Source organism: Leucopleurus acutus, assembly GCF_964270905.1.
Source record: "Leucopleurus acutus genome assembly, chromosome: 20".
Classification (NCBI taxonomy): Eukaryota; Metazoa; Chordata; class Mammalia; order Artiodactyla; family Delphinidae; genus Leucopleurus; species Leucopleurus acutus.
The window spans coordinates 28,335,097-28,348,970 of record NC_139162.1 but is presented as its reverse complement, the minus strand read 5'-3'; the positions used below and the strand labels follow the sequence as shown (position 1 = coordinate 28,348,970).

The window sequence follows — 13,874 nt, the reverse complement described above, 5'->3', positions numbered from 1 at the left end:
AATGGAGAGAGGACCAAGGATGGCTCTGGGGGACCTTCTCCCCTCTGCCTGGGTTGGTCAAGATGGGTCTTCATCTGCTCTCAATAAGATGGGCCTGGGACAATGCAAAGCCATGTATTTCTGTTCTCAGGGAAACTCTCAGGGTTAACAGGGTCCCTTAGCAAGAGACTGTAGGGGACCCACACCAAGTAGGACACTGGTTCAAGGAAGCCATCCCCATGAAGGAGGCCCCAGAGCATCATGAGGAATCCAATCTGTTTCATGCTCCTGGACTAGATGCCAGTTTTCAGGGCTTTGTCCCAAGACCTCTGCTCCAGGGACACAAGATGGCGCCTCCTCCTGATCCCCGGTTTGGCACCGTCAAGCCTCTGTTCCAGGCTTGTGATCATACAAGGTTGTCAGAGCAGCCACTGAGAGGGTATGAAATGGGGCCAGGCCATTGTTGATGGTGTCTTGGGGCTCAGCTCTTCTTGAAGGATGCATGAGCCCATGAACAGTCCTAGGAAAGTTTCGTACCTCCCACAGGTGAGGTGGTGAAGTGGGTTGTAGCTGGAGGAGAAAGAGCTAACCAGTTCATTAATTTATTTGATTCATCTGTTCAACAAATATTTACTGAACATTTGCCATATACCATTCATGCTTCAGGGAGCTGCTAGATAAGGCAGTGAACAGACAAGTTCTCTGCTCTCATGGAGCTTCTGTTCCAGGAGAGACAGACAGTAAGGAAGCAAACATCTTCATGTACAGTATATTATCACAAAGTGATAGATGCAATGAAGAAAAGCAAAATACAGTGAAAATATAGAGAGTGATGAGATGTGGAATTTTAGGTGGGGTGTTCAGACACCTCCAAAGAGGGCACAATCAGGTGGAGAACTGGATCAGGTGAGAAGGTGAACCATAGGTATATTGGGAGGCATGGCATTCTAAGTAGAGGGAATTGAAAGTGCAAAGACCCTGAGAGAGAAGGATGCTTGCTGTGCTCAAGGAGAAGCACAGAGGTGGGTGAGGCTGGAGAGGAGAGAGGCAGTAGGAGGGGCGACAGAGAGAAAGCATATGGCTAGGCCAGAGAGCCTTATTGTGAGCAAGTTGGGGGCCATTGGAGGGTTTTGTGCAGACTCTCTGGCTATTGCATGGAGAAGAGACCTCTGGGGGCAAGACGGGAAATGGAGCATCAGCCTAGGAGGCTGCTTAAGGCATTCTGTGGGCTAGTGGCTAGATGAGTAGAGGTAGTTGTAAGGTTTTTGGACGATCTTGTTTTGTGTGAAGGTATAAAAACATTTCCCCTGTGCCATTCTGACAGCTTCCTTCCAATAGCTTTTGACACCTACCTCTTCCCTGGGGTCTTCCTGGATTGGCCAGGAGAGAATCAATGGCTTCCCACTCTCAGCGCTTCCTTTGTTCTTCCTCAGAGGGGAGGGGAGGGAGTACTGGGCAAGGAGTTAGAAAATCTTAAGTCTGTTCCAGCTCTTTAATACTTGGCCTTTGAACTTGGTCACATCACCCACCATTTCTGAGCCTTCATATCAGCACTTTTTTTTTTTTTTTTTTTTTTGCGGTACGCGGGCCTCTCACTGTTGTGGTCTCTCCCGTTGTGGAGCACAGGCTCCGGACGCGCAGGCTCAGCGGCCATGGCTCACGGGCCCAGCCGCTCCGCATGTGGGATCCTCCCAGACCGGGGCACGAACCCGTGTCCCCTGCATCGGCAGGCGGACTCCCAACCACTACGCCACCAGAGAAGCCCCATATCAGCACTTTTAAAGTAGGTCTTATCTTGTCTTTGTTCTCACTTCACAGGATGGTTGATTGTGTCAAAGGAGCTAATGTGAGTATAAACATTTTGTAAACAGTCAAGAAGTAAGCACGTGAACAGGACTATAGCCTTTTGTTTATTTTATCATTATCCTGGCTATTCAGAAGTAACACCACTTGCTAAGTGGGTGGTAAAAACACAAGATATAATCTCTGGGGACTTCCCTGGTGGTCCAATGGTAAAGAATCCGCCTTACAATGCAGGGGACCCGGGTTTGATCCCTGGTCGGGAACTAAGATCCCACATGCCGTGGGGCAACTAAGCCTGCATGCCACAATTACTGAGCTCGCACGCCTCAACTAGAGCCTGCATGCCACAAACAACAGAGCCCACGTGCCCCGGAGCCTGTGCGCCACAACTAGAAAAGAGAAAACCCGCATGCCACAACTAGAGAGAAGCCTGCGCACCACAACAAAGAGCCCGCATGCTGCAACGAAAGATCCTGCGTGCCTCAATGAAAAACCTGCGTGCCAAAACCAAGACCTGATGCAGCCAAAAATAAATAAAATAAATAAATAATTAATAAATATGTTAAAAAAAGATATAATCTTGGTAAACTGGAAGCCAATTAACCAGAGTTAACCAGTTAAACAGAATCCTGCAAGAAGGTGGAGATAGGAGAATATGTATTCATGTAGGCTTGATGGTTTTTCTTTAAGTTTTAGAGGACTCAGCTTCACCTTCCATAAACCTCCCTATCTCCAGGGGTAGATGGGACCCATGGTACTCAGACAATGGTCCACACCACCCATGTCCTCCATCATCAAACCAAGATTCCTGCACAGTCCTCGAGCTCTAAGTGAGAAAGAAAATGGATCTTGACTTTCTTATAGTTTCAGCAAAGCTCGGGAAGTAAAGGCACTTCAGGTCACCCCCTGTGTTAGGTTGTGTTATTTGTCCATAATTCTTCCTTCCCTTTATGTGCTGGCCATGGCTTCTCCATGGCTTCTCCATGGCTCTGATATACCTTCACGTCCCATTGATTTTGGGCTTGGTCATATGACTTGCTTTGACCAACGAGATGTACAAGGAGGTATTGTGCAAGTTCCAAGCTGAGACTTAAAGAGGCTTAGTGAGTTTCTGCAGCCCTCTTGGAGCTTCTGTTCTGCATTATGAGAATAACATGCCCCAGCCCTAATGGAAGATGCAGAGAGTAGATCTGAAACATCCCAAAGCATGAGTCCAATCTAGTTTTTTGGACCCCACTAAGCCTAGCTGAGAATGGCCAACTACAGTTGACCCGTGGTTAGGAAATGAATGCTTATTGCTGTAAGGCGCTAAGATTTGGAGATTGTTTGTTACATGGCATTATTACAGTGAAACCTGACTCATACCTTCTGAGATGACAGAAAATTTTGTTAATCACATCAACCTGTTCTCCAGCTATTTTGATTCCCTGAGGTTATTCTAAGCCTGCTGGGGCTTCTGTTTGCTCCGCCTGTGGCTTTACTTTATTTGTTCACCTGAAAGAACCTTTCCTAGGTAGAATAATTTTAAAGAGCAGACTCGGTGCCTGTACCCAGGACAGTGCCTCAATCAGAAGCAGGCCCATGTTTATACCAAAACGAGAGCTTTCAAGTTAAGATGGCTAGTAGGACCTTTTAAGATGTAAGGTCAGACTGCAGGTATATCAGGCCCTTATGACTTCAGATGAGAAATAGATCAATATGGTTCAATAGAAAAAGGCCACAGAAGATCATATATAACTGCAGCATCACTTTTTGTTGGAAGAGTGACTCATAACAAAAGCTTTGAGACTTGGTGAATCAGAAATAACTTTTCTTGTCAGTAATTGCCGTCAGCTATTGGTTTAAAGAATAAAATTTGAATCTTCAGCCTCATGTGTATCTAGCTAAGCTTACTTGATGGATAGATGCATTCATCAGTGGGTTCTCTAGCTTATTGGCACCAGAAAAGCTTCCCACAGAACTGGTGGTGCAGAGAGAATGTAATGTGAGAGCCTGAAGGCATCAGAGACCCCTGGACCAGAGTCACCTTGGAATTCTCTGGCCTTGAGGGCATCTCAGGGGTAGAAGGGGCTTAAAGATCATCTGCTAACTCCCTGTCCTAATGCTTGAAATCCCTAAAAATATCTCAGAAGTAGGTATCCATCGGAGTGAGAACAAATGTCCCTTTTCAAGGCCACATATATCCTCTTTGGATAACTCTGTGCAATAGACTGAATGTTTGTGTTCCCCCCAAATTTATATTGAAGCCCTAATCCCCAGTGTGATGGTATTTGGAAATGAGGCCTTTGAGGGGTAACTAGGTTTACATGAGGTCCTGAGAGTGGGGTCTTTATGGTGGGATTAGCGCCCCAATAAGAAGAGACAGGAGAGAGCTGGTTCTCCCTCTCTGCTCTCTGCCGTGTGTGGATACAGTAGGAAGATGGCCATCTGCAAACCACACACCAGATCTGTCAACACCTTGATATTGGACTGTTCAGCCTCCAGAACTGTGAGAAATAAATGTTTTTGTTTAAACCACCCAGTCCATGGCAGTTAGTTATAGCTGCCCAAATGGACTAAGACATACTCAGGTGAGCCGTAGTTTGCTCTTCTACCAAGCTACTCCCTTTTTCTCTCTCCCTCCTTCTCTTTCTCTCACTCCCTCTCAGCTTTTTACATATTTTAAAGGTTTAGAACAGGAGCTAGCAAACGTTTTCTGTAAAGGGCTTAATAATAAATATTTTAGGCTTTGTGGGCCATATGGTCTCTGTCACTACTACTCAGCTCTTCCACTGGGACATGCAAAAGCAGCTATCAACAATACATAAATGAATGGATGTAGCTGTGTTCCAAGAACACTTTATTTATGGATACAGAAATTTGAATTTCATCTGATATTTTACTTTGCACAAAATATTATTCTTCTGATTTTTCCCCAACTATTTAAAAGTGTAAAAATCGTTTTTACCTTGTGGGCTGTGCAGAAACAGATGGGGACTGATTTGGCCTACAGTTTGTAGTTTGCCTGTCCCTGGCAAAGTGTCTACCTCTTCTTCAAGACACTCTTTCAATTATGAGTCATTTCTAGACCATGCTGGATACTCATCCAACAAGTATTGAGCACCCGCCATGGGTCAGGGAACAAGTTTACATAAACTGCCGGTGATAAGAACCTGAAGATGACATGGTCCTGACCCCAAGGAGCCTGGGCAGAGATAGAGCTCATTTCAAGGCCCCCTCTCTTTCATAAATCCCCAGCAGCCCTTAGGGTCAGAGAGATGTCTCCTTCCATCTAGACCTTTCCTGAATCCATTTATTTTGCTCCTGCCTCATACTCAGTGCACAGTGGAGAAAACCAGTTGACCACATTTCTTTTGATTACCTACAAGTCTTTGGCTTTTATGGATCTATATGACCTTCTGTTCTTCTAAAGGAGGAGATAAGGAGGTAGACAAAATAATCTTTTACTAAGAAAGGAGACCTGTTCATTCAAGAGTCACGCGTTTCTGTTCATTTGCAACCTAGTGTACTCTGAAATCACTCCAAAGCATTGCATTCCAACCCATCCATCCTCCTGGTGTAAGGCTTCTCTTGGTTGCCCTCCTGATCTGCGGAGTGCTGGGACCGCCTGAAGTGGTAGGAGGGACCTTATGTTGCCCACTTGGGGAAATAGGTGGATTGGAACTCAGCACCACTGCTATGGTGGAGGAGCCACCACATTAAAATATTAAATTGCAGTTTAGTGGAAATTCAAGATTTCATATGACAGGAAATGACCAACAGAGTAAAATGGCAGCATTCATTCTGCCCCTTAAGCTCTAACCAGGTGCTCTGGGGCCTGGAGGCTCCCAGTTCAGGCAGTTAGTCTGGGAAGAGTCAACCTTCCTAAGCCCTCCCCTGACTTTCCTTCCAGGAACCCTTCTCCACAGTTTACATACCCTGTTCTAAGAGCCCTGGAGAAAGTTCCTTGGTCCAGACATAGAGTTAGAGAATTTTGTCAGCAAAATCCTCTGTCATGTGGCTCCTTCCTTTCCCTAAGTGCCCCTGTCCCAGACGGCTGGCCGTCCTGAGATGAGTGGGTCCCTGCCCTTTGTTAGCGGGATTCCTGTCCTGTGTTCCCTCTGTTGTGTTCCCAAGAACCTCATGGCTCAACCCAACATCCCTAGGACTACTGAGTTCAGCAGATTTTTCTAGCATGAATTCATTTATTCATTCATTCATTTACCTGGTGAATATTATTGAGAGCCTACCGTATCCCAGGATTCAAAAGGGACACATGTAAGAAAAAGGTCTGGCCTCTGGGGTTTTGGTCAGAGGGTAAGACAGTGATTGACTTGAATGTCATGAGCATCCTGCTAGAGGCATGGACAGCCTCCATGGGGTAACAGAGGAGGATGCCCCCCTGTTATGGGAAGGGCGCTGTGTCCCAGCTGCCCTGAAGACTTGGGCCACCTGCTAGGGTTGCTGTAAATCCCGCTGGCTTCTCTCTCGCTCACGGCCACACTTTGTAATCCTCACCCAGCCAAATGAGTGTGTGCCTCTTTGCTAAGGTGGAGAGTTCCATGTAAGGTCCTCCACCACTGGGGATAGGACTCCCAGCATTTGCTGTGCTAACTGTGAAGGAGGCTGGGGTCAGCAGTAATAATAATAGCTAATGCTTATTGAGTGCTTACCATGTGCTAAGTGCTCTAGATGTACTTTCTAATTTAACCTTCACAACAATCCTTTGTGGCACTTGCTGTTATCATACAGAAGAGGAAGTCAAGGTCAGAAAGGTTAAGGTCTAAGAAGTGGTACAGACTGAATTGGAACCCAGGCTATCCAAGTTCAGCATCTCCCTTGATGTGCCATCTCTGTATAGAAATTGAGATAGTCACCTACATTTCATACATCCCTTCTGGGCTTGGCACTTTACTTCTGGTGTTTCACTGAATCTAAATGATGTCCTAGGAAGTGAGTGTTAGCATTCAGATTTTACAGATGAGACTCCTGCAAGGAAGTGACTTGCCCAAGGCCACGTGGAGTCTTTTCTATCTGGCAGTCCTTAGCCCCAAACCAAGGAATACAGGAGAAGGGGGCTCAGAGCTGCCCTCAAAGCACTCACAGGCTGGGCAGGAAACAGATTTCCTGAATCTGCCATTTACTTATGACACTTAGGACCCCTCGCTAAGGTGCAGAAGACAGTGTGCTCATTTCCATGGCTTCATTCTGTGCAGAGACTGACGAGAGCTAGGGGTTGATGTCTGATGGGTGAGTGCTGGGATTCAAAAGGAAGGAGGAGGCATTATAAAAGGGGTCTGGACTCAAAACGTGTGGTTTCCAGATCAGCAGCACTGACACCATTTAGGTGCATGATCTTCTGAAGGATCATCTCCTGCAGGGTGGCTGTCATTTCAGGGCATCGAGCTTTCCTGGGTGACACTGGCCATGTTCCTTACCCTCACATATCACAGGATGCACAGAGAGCTCACGATAGACTGGCAAATGCCTGGATTCTATACAGCTGTCTCTCTTACTTGCTGTGGGATGTGGGGCAAGTTTTAACCACTCTCTGGGCCATAGTATCTTTTCTGTAAGATGCCCAGATCAGTCGTTTTCAATCCTGATGGCCCATTATAATCACCTGGAGACCTTTTCAATAATTCTGATGTCCTGGGCCTATAGCCAGAAGTTCTGATTTAACTGGTATGGGGTGAGGCCTAGGAATTGGTACTTTTAAAACTTCCCAGGTCATTATATTGTATAGACAATGTTGAGAACCAGTAAACCAGATCACCTCTGGTTGCATTAGCATTACCTGGGCATTCCTTGAAGATTCAGATATCTCTCAAGGTGATGCCGACACACAGCAGAGCTTGAGAACTCCTGGAATCAATGGCCTCTGAGGTCTCTTTCAGCTCTGACTCCAAGGTTCCCCAATCAATGATTCTCTTCTTCCTCCCATGCTGGAGCCGCCCTTTGGTAATGAGCAGAGGTGCCATCGGCTTGTAAGCTAAGCTTCAGTGCCCCCTGAGAATGCAGCCAGCTGGCAACGGTGGAGGAAAGTGGTAAACACATTTGACTTTTCTTTATCAGCTGTGCCGTGTGCACGATGTGCTGGAGGACTGGGGATCTGTGTCAAGGCCAGCTGGGTGGCTGAGGCCTTGTATTAAGCCCAAGGGCAGTCCTGGCCGCTGCTCTGTTTGCCTGCTCCCTTCCTTGGCCCCAGGGTGGTCACTAGCCACAGGCTCCTATTGCCTGGACCCCAGCCCCAAACCTTCTGGAATGACAAAAATGAGCCTTAGAGCAGATGTGTGTACCCATCCCACTTTGTCTTTCTGGGTCAGCCTCCAGGTTGGCTAGATCAATACCTTGACTCCCAGAGAATCCAGAGATGGAATAAGGAACCCAGAGGCAGGCTTGGAGCAGGCTCTGGGGCTGAGCTCCAGCGCTGCCCTGGCTCGGCAAGGACATCCAAGTGTCTCCTTTCCTCCATGTGGTATGTGGCTATTTAATGGCAGTGAAATTTATTGTGGGTAATGGAGTGTCAGGCTCCTTATTGCTAATGGATGAGTTCAAATGTGAAGGATTTATTAAATAAGTCAAGCATACGTCTCCGAGAGACGATTACTGTGAGTGAAAACAATTATATAGTTAAACAAGGGGGAAAGAAATTTTAAATGCATCTTTAAAGTTCTCTAAATCAGTTTAAATGTGTAATTTCAAAAGGTTTGGGGTGGAGCAGAGATTAGTTTCAGCAAATTACTCATCAAGTTTTTTTTTTTTTCTTCCTTATTTTGATTCAGCAAGAAACCAACTGCCCTATTTGGCTGTCATTTAAAGAGGTTACTGATGGGTGTTTGGAGATGGAAAAAAATGCTAAAGCAACAGAACCTAGTTTGGTAGCTTCCTCCAGTTCCCAGGTTCTGATTTCCTTGGTGTGTAAGTGCGCTCTCTGGAGCGGAAGAAAGGATTCAGAGAGGCAGCAGGAGCTGTCATTCAGAGAGAAGGATAAGTGCTGTCTTCCTGATACTAAGCGGTGGTCTAGAGCCATAGAGTTGGAAGGACTTTGGAGGACCTTTGGTCGATTCCATTTTGCAGTGGGGAAGCTGAGGCCCAGAGAGGGAAAGGGCATTTTCTAAGGTCACACAGCTTGAAAGCCTGGAAGCCAGGCTTCCCCATTGTTCTCCCTTTGAAATGGAAATAATATTGACCTCACAGGGGTGTCTGGAAGGAGACAAGGAAATAGAGGGAAAGTGCTTTGGGAAGTACATATGTTTCTACCTGGAAAGGGCTACTGTGGGGGAAGGATTGGCTATGGACCTCCTTGGTGGGTTCATTTTGGTGAGGGGCCCACCCCTCAGCCGCTTCACAAGTTCTGCAGCCAGGATGACAGCGAGCTGAGGTCCCTGGACCCTCTCCCCTACTGAGCTGAGTAGAGGCACAGGCAGCCACAAACCCCTGACATTTTCTTTGAGACAGTGACAGCTGGTGGAACTTTTGACTAGAGGAATAAAGAGCAAGCAGGCAAAAAAAGTGACTGTGTTAAAAAGTGGTTTAAAATTGTGCTGTGCCATCTGTTTGGCCACCACGGCTTTGTGGGGTATATGTGGGGACAGAGACCTCCCCCTCTCCCACTCCTGGGTCTCACCTTGGTCAGGGCCCACAATGGTGAACTTTATTAATTCTGCAAGTTTTATTTTCCATGTCCCCCAGTCTTTCTTTCTGCTCCCTTCTGTTCCCAGTGCACACCCTCATTTTGCTTCCTGAAAAGACATTTTCTTAATTTCCCCAATTGCTAACAAAGTCTTCAATCTACAAAGCCCTGCACGCTTGACTTAAAAGGCAAGTTTTTGGTTTTGGCCTTTGCTGTATGAGTCTGGTCCTAGTGTTAGAGAAATGGGGCTTTAAAAGACAGGTGTTTAAGATCTACTCTACCTAGCAGTATTGCAGGCTTCATATTTATTCAGGTTTTCCTTCATGTCCTAAAGCTTTATACCTTTCTTCTGCTGGTATTTTTAATTAAGTTTGTCTGAGATATTTTTCAGGTTCTTTTTTTCCCTTTTGTGAATAGGGTTATAAAGTGCATATTCTAATTAGTTATTGCTATGGAATATGAAAGTTATTAATTTTGTGTGTTTATATCTGTCACCTTGATGAATTCATATTCGATTATAAATAGGCTTTTGGTTCTTGTGCATTTCCCAGGTAGATGGTTATATTGACTGAAAATACTAACCATTTTGTCTCTTTCTGTTCAGCAGTATATTTATTTCCTTTTCTTCTTGTCTTTCTCCACAAGCAAGCCCTCGGTACAGTACTGAAAAGTAGCAGAGATTATGGGCATCCTTGCCTTGATCCTGACTGTAATGGGATTGTTTCTGGTAATTTATCATTAACTTTGATGTGTGCTGTGGGTCTATAGTAGAAAACATTATTAAGTGAGGTTTTTTTTTTTTAAATTAATCAGAAATGGATGCTAAATTTTATTAAATTTCAGCATCAATTGAAATGATCTGTTGAGATGATTTCAGTCTAGTCAGAAACATGGATGATGTTCTAGTGTTTCATTCTTATATACCTGCTCACAATGCAATTCTGGTTTTGATATTATAATATTTTGTTTAGGATTTTTGCATCTTCACTCATAAATGATATTGGCTTCTGGTTTTTCCCCTTCTGTATTTGTTTTCCCTGTCCAGTTTTGGAATTGGGTTATAGAATAGAATTGCATGGAATTCTGGGTTTCTTGAATGTTTTGCAGGACATTCAAAACTGTAAACTTTCTCACTTTGGTGCACTTTAAAAGGGTAAAGTTTTAATGACTATTCCATTTCTTCTATGATTATTGGTCTTTCATGATTTTTTTTTCTTTTTGAGCCAATTTTTGTGATTTATTGTTTTCCAGAAAATTATCCTATTCATCTGGATTTTCAAATGCTTTGGTGTAAATTAGCATATACTTTCTCTTTAATTTAAAATATGCTTTGTCTAGTATGTTTCTTTTCTCACTCTTGATGTTGTACTTTTCTGTCATTCTTCCCTACCCTACCCACAAGTCTCAGTCTTGCCATAGATTATTCTAGCTCATTGGTCTTTTCAAAGAGCCAGCTTTTAGTTTTATTAATCTATACTGTTGATTTGTTTTCTAGTTTATTAATGTTTGCATTTTGTCTCTATTAATATCTTCCTCAAATGTCATTGTATTTATTTTGTTTTTCTTCTTCTAACTTCTTGAGTTGAAAAGCTTAGTTATTTTGTTTTCCTTTTTTTCTCTTTTCTGAGAACTTCATTTTAAGACTAAATTTTCCAGAGTTAGGTATATACCTCAGGTTTTGATATATGGCCTCTCCTTGTCATTCATTTCTAAATAATAATATTACCTTTTCTTTGTTAACCTAAGAATTATTTAAAAGATATTTAACATTTTTCAGATACATAGAACTTTTTGGCCATTTCTTTGTTATTAATTTCTAATTTTATTGCATTTTAACTAGAAGATAACCTGTCTGACTTCCTTCTTGTGGGATTTGTTGAGATTTCCTTTGTGACCTAATACATGAGTTCCTTTTCTTGAATGTTCCCTGCATAACTGATATAATGAGCAGTCTCTTTTAATTAACGTCTTATCTGTTAAACCACACTTCAAATTATAATATATATGTTATTCAGATCCTCTTTATCTGTACTTGATCTACAGCTTCTTGATCTGGTGATTTCTGAGAGGTGAGTAACAAAGCCTCTTACCATGATAGTTGATTATCACTTTTTCCTTGTATAACTTTTATTTTTCCTTTATGTATTGAAACTATATTATTGGGTGCATAAAGTTCATGGCTGATATATCAATCTACAAATATATTTTTGTAGATATATCATATATTTTTTGATATATCTTTTCTGTAAATGTTATATTTTATCAATATGAATTCTCTCTTCCCCCTAGTTCCTTTTCTTATTTTTTTCCCTTGAGCTCTATTTTGTTTGATATTATTACAACTCTGCCTACTTTGTTTTTATTGGTATTTGCATGCCATAGCTATTTTCATCCTTTAACTTTTAATCTCCCCCTGTCATTTTGCTTTAGGTGTATTTTACAAGCAGCATATAGGCTTTTATTTTTTAAACTTAATTTAACAGTCTCTGTCATCCAGTAGGTATCCACTCATACTTATTGATATTACTGATATATTTGAGCTTATTCCTGACTTTTTTTGTGCTTTTTATTTATCATAAATTCTTGGTTTTTTTAATCCCTATCTCTCCTGTCCTTTTTAAAAAAATTATTGAATACATTTTAATTTTATTTTTTCTTCTGTAATGTTTGGAAGTTATTCATCCCATTTGTATACTTTCAATCAGTTGTAATAGATTGGGTGCATTTTTGAGAGGCCTAATGACATCTGGAATTAATCTCTACCTACATCCTTTCAGTGAAAAATACTAAAACCTTTTACTACTTCCCTTCTCCTACTATTCTTTCTTTTCTCTTCCCCAAAACTACCATGTTGATATAGTTTGGGATTTTAGTTACAAAATATTAATCATTTTGTTTTAACATCATCATGTATTTCAATTAGTAAAATTTGTTAATTTCTTTGGGTTCCTTTTTATTGGGGGGGGTTCCTTTTTTTAACGTGACTTGAATCCCATATTTGGATACAATATATGGTAATCCCTCTTTGATTCCTTTTTTTAATTTTATATGGTTCCATCCTGTCTAAGAATTCTTTTGGGCATGTTTGACAATATCTCTATTTTCCCCTTTTACTTCAAAGATAGTTCTACTGAACATCAAATTCTAGGTTAAAAGTAAATTCCCTTAGATCTCTGGGACTACTGTTCTATTGCCTGTTGCATTCGGTGGTGCCAGTAAGAATTTTGATGACACTTGATTCTCATTCCTTTGCAAGAAATCAGTTTTGTCTGTATGGAGAATTTTTCTCGTCTTGTAAAAATGTCCATAAGATACCTAGATGTAGATCTTTTTCAAATTTAACTTGCTCAGCACTTGATGGCCCTGTCAATCTGGAGACTTCCATTTTTTTTTTTTCCAGCATTTCCCCCTCACTTCTTATTTGAATACGTCTTCATTCTAACTAGTCCCTCTTTCTAGAACTCTTACTAGATGGATTTTGTCGCTGTTGGATTCATTCTCCATTTCTCTACTTTTTTCTTACTTTCTATCTATGTTGCTTTCCATGCTTTGTTCTGGGAGAAATCCTTGCTTCCATATCCTAGTTTAGTAATTTGCTCTTTACTTTTATCTATTCTGATATTCAGCCCATATGTTGAGTTTTTTATTTCAATACTCAAATTTGTTATTTCTAAGACTTCTAGTTGATTACTTTGTATATATGCAATATCCCCTCACATGAGAATACCAATTAGACTTTTCTAAAATCTCTTTTTGTTCATTTTATTGATTCCTTCCATGGGTTTTTAGTTCTTCAGTTTGTTGAATTTAGTTCTTCATGTTAAATTTAGCTCTTCAGATTGTTAAATTTAGCATTTTATGGTATTGATTTGCTTCTGTAACGGTCACCCCATTGATCATCCATGAGCCCTCCTGCTGCCTCTGACTTTGGTGCCTCTAGCGCTGCTTCCCCCACTTTTTGCAGAAGGTTTCTCCTTTGTACAACTGAGGTATGGTTTCCTGTTTCAGTCCTCCCTATCTTACTTTGTCCTTTCAGGGATTCCTAACACTTTTTGGTCCATTGGGGGCACCCCTTCTTTTTTCCAATACTGTTATGGATTTTTATTATATGCGAATATATTTTTAAACATGTATATAGTCTATTTATATTGTATTTTATTTGTTTATATAATCATCAATGTTTATGATTCTTTTAATGTTTTTTTTCCTAAGCGTTTAGGATAAGAAGGACAATATGGAGATTGTGCTTGGTTCACAATTTTTACCTAACTTCCTGAGTTTTTCACATACTAAAAACTGATGTTTTAAATCAAGACTCCAAAAGATGTGACTAGATGTTACCAGGGGTCTGGGTTGACAGCTGCATGATAGCCCATAGCTCCACGGTGGCATCCTTCCACCAGGAATTCCCTCTGAGTTCATTTCCATTGTTAAGATACTCTCCTGTTTCACCACCGGTTGGAAAGTCTGTGAACTC

At 42.0% G+C, this 13,874-nt stretch overlaps 1 protein-coding gene across 1 annotated transcript in view; it reads left to right on the top strand.

Annotated features, from left to right (window-relative positions):
* Positions 1-326: 326 nt before the first annotated feature.
* CES5A (carboxylesterase 5A) overlaps positions 327-13,874 on the top strand; it is a gene marked incomplete at both ends in the record, with an annotated part of 86,952 nt that continues 73,404 nt past the window's right edge. Inside the window, 1 exon segment of the mRNA XM_082862988.1 lies at positions 327-418. Within this exon segment, the coding sequence (XP_082719114.1) occupies positions 327-418 (92 nt within the window).